Below are 3,104 nucleotides of genomic sequence, written 5' to 3'. Positions count from 1 at the left end.
TCTTAAGGCTGGTGTGCAAAAAGAAGGAGGAAGGAATCATAGTCTCCCTACCCACTTCAAAGGGCTCCCCAGTGGCCTAACTGCCCTCTATGGAGCCCCTACTTCCTGAAGGACCCACCATCCTGGTGACCAGGACAGAAGGGGACAAAAGCCTGTGAGAATCATAGGTCCCCTCACTGAAGAGTTCCACAAAGAATTGGTGTGCTAAGGAAGGAAACGGCAGAAGCAGGAATGTACTCCAGGTCTCCTGAGACTGATGGAGTTAAGATTTTAAAGGCTGTCTTTCCCTCTTGCTGCCATAATATGGGGATTATCTCGGGACTGACTGGTGATTGGCCTCCCGGGATTAGAAACTTTCCCAACCATGGGTGAAGGACATCAGTTCACTAGGTCATTCAGAACCTTCTAGACCAGTGGTCCTCAACATGTGAGTCCTGACCCCTGGGAGAAGGGTCAAATGACCCTTTCACAAGGGCACCTAAGACCTTCAGGAAACAGATAACTTTATGATTCGTAATAATAACAAAATTACACTTATGAAGTGGCAATGAAACTAGTTTTATGGTCGGGGGTCACCACAACAAGAGGAACTGTGTTAGGAAGGTTGAGAACCGCTGGTCTAGACTTGTGTTGTACAATAGTATCTTCTATCATAACAGAAAAATGGAGTCACAGTTCTTGAGCTGTGGCTGGTAAGGCTGAAAATCTGAATTTTATACATCGTTAAAATGTTCATTTTAAGTGGCCAGATGTAGTTAGTGGCGATTGTCCCTATTTTGGACTGCTGGTCTCCATTCAAACAAGAATCATCCAGAATTCCAACTCTTAATACCCATGTGACCCTGGAGCTTCCTCGCCTGGGGTCTCTGCCACCTTGAATACACTACCCAGACCTATTGTCAGGGTCTCATGTCCTCTCCAGCCTGCTGGGCAGACGGCGACTGCTCGTCCCACGTCCATGCCCATTTTGTTCTTGCTACTCTGTCTACTGAGCTTTCTCCTTCCTCTTCCCACACACTCCTGTCCTGCCCATTTCTGGAGGCCTAGCGTGAGCTCGTCTGCCCCCACATCCCCAGAGGGCCTAGAGAGGAACGAGGTACATGGTACATGGTACAACCCATGTGGATGTATTTGTCTTGGAGGGTAACACCAAAGCTCCCTCTGGCTGCTGAAAACTTAGAGATGAAAGGAGGAAATTGGTCTGGGCAAAGTGGGGCTTTATTCAGAGCTTGAAGTGGCATGAACTAATGGCATTGCTCTTGAGCTTCATAAAGGCCCTTACATAAGTTACCTATAAATCTTTAAAAATGTAAAATTAATACGTTGTATGGAAGGCAAGCCCACAGTACTGTTTAAATACACGGCAGTCTCAAAGGAGTTTTGTTCGGAAGAATGACACGCCATGAATGCAGCAGTTAAAGCACGTGGGCAGCTGGGAAAGAATTAGAATATGGAGAAGAATCACAGGGGAGGCCCAGGCTGGTTATTCTGGGACTGCCCCCTAATACAGAGCCGCAGAAGGATGACGAAGCACCTCTGTTGGATGCGCTATGCATGCCAATGCCTAGAAGGGCTCCAGTAAAAGGCACTTAGGACAGCATCATTGCAACTCATCACTGTGAGCTAAACTGACAAGCTGAGGCCTTGATTATCCAAGTGATTTTTCTTATCAAAACTTAAGGATTCCCAAAGATTTTGAAACACTGAAATTCTCATTCTGTTTCCTTTCAGGTACACGTTTTTCTATAGTGGCATTGTGAGCGAGGTACAGGCGACCGAGCGTCCAGGCCGAGTGGGTATTCTCCTGGACTACACCAACCAGAGACTTCTATTTATAAACGCGGAGAGTGGACAGCTGCTCTTCATCGTGAGGCATCGATTTAGTGAGGGCGTCCATCCTGCCTTCGCCCTGGAGAAGCCTGGGAAATGTACTCTTCATCTGGGCTTAGAGCCCCCAGACTCTGCCAGGCACAAGTGATTCTGGGTCTTCAGAGTTCATGAGAGTGAGAATTGAGGTTTGGGGTGGAGAGCTGTCATTCTCTCTCAGGTACCGTTACTCAGATGGTCTCCCACACACCTGCTCTAACAATAGCTAAGGGTGCCACGGTCAGCATGGGAGGAAAGCCAGAGACCCCGTGACCGTACGGAGTGTAAGTGAAGAGGGTGCAGACACAGCCTCCACCCTTCGGTTCACAGTTGGTCTTGTTGCCTAAATTTGAAGGCTTTATACTTGACCTGGGAACCAAAACCAGAGAAATGGACTTCCGCCTGTTTTATCGGTCACACAAATCCCCAGGTAGCCAGGCTAGAGAGGAGAGGTTTGCTAGTGGCACATCTCCTCTGACAAAAAGACACAGGCTTCTTCCACAAGAAAATGTCACGTTATTTCACTAAAGAATAATGAATCCTAGTTATTAGAGGAAATGTTTTAGCTGATCTAAATTTACAATGAATTCCTTTATTATTGTATATGCTGTAGAACATAAACCCCACTTCTCTGAAAATTTAAAAGTAGAAAAATACTAGATAACAGAGATTTCCACTTGGTTAAATAAATGGCTAGACTCTTATAAAATGAGATCTATTGCGTGAACTTATTGCACATGATTTCGTCCTGCATCCCTGGACCAGGACACAGTGGAGAAAACAATGCCCATCACATCCCAGGGGGACAGTGCTACCATTGATTCTCATTAGAATGTTTTGCACAGAGATTTTTTTTTAGAAATAAAAATGCTCTCAGACCATAGAGCCTGTACGGTTGTTCATAAAGTCAGCCATTGGGAGTTGTGCATCTCTTCTTATGAAAAAGTATGCTTATGTATCTTTTTAGATCTTTATACTGCTGGAAGTTCTCAAAAATCTTCCTAAAGTATATATGCAAAATTCCTGGAATTATAAGACATGCAAAGTTGATTGATTCTGCTCTTGATGATGGAAATGCTTTAATTATATTTAAGGTTTTATTTTAATATTATACGTTCAAGTTATTTTCTCTCTTTCCCTCCCTTGCTCCCTCCCTTTCTTCCTTCTCTTTTTCCTTCCTTCTTTCCTTTCTTCCTTCCTTCCCTCCTTCCTTCCTTCCTTCCTTCCTTCCTTCCTTC

General features: G+C 44.9%; 1 protein-coding gene across 1 annotated transcript in view; it reads left to right on the top strand.

Annotated features, from left to right (window-relative positions):
* Positions 1-2,578, top strand: part of Cmya5 (cardiomyopathy associated 5) — a 99,826-nt gene extending 97,248 nt beyond the window's left edge. The window contains exon 13 of the mRNA XM_048455922.3: positions 1,732-2,578. Coding sequence (XP_048311879.3) covers positions 1,732-1,978 — 247 coding nt within the window. The 3' untranslated portion in view covers positions 1,979-2,578. The remainder of the gene's footprint in view (positions 1-1,731) is intronic.
* The last annotated feature ends 526 nt before the right edge of the window (positions 2,579-3,104 follow it).

The sequence above is a fragment of the Myodes glareolus genome, chromosome 15 (genome assembly GCF_982192425.1).
Source record: "Myodes glareolus chromosome 15, mMyoGla1.1, whole genome shotgun sequence".
NCBI lineage: Eukaryota > Metazoa > Chordata > Mammalia > Rodentia > Cricetidae > Myodes > Myodes glareolus.
The sequence above is the reverse complement of the archived record's forward strand: the minus strand, read 5'-3'. Positions and strand labels throughout refer to the sequence as shown.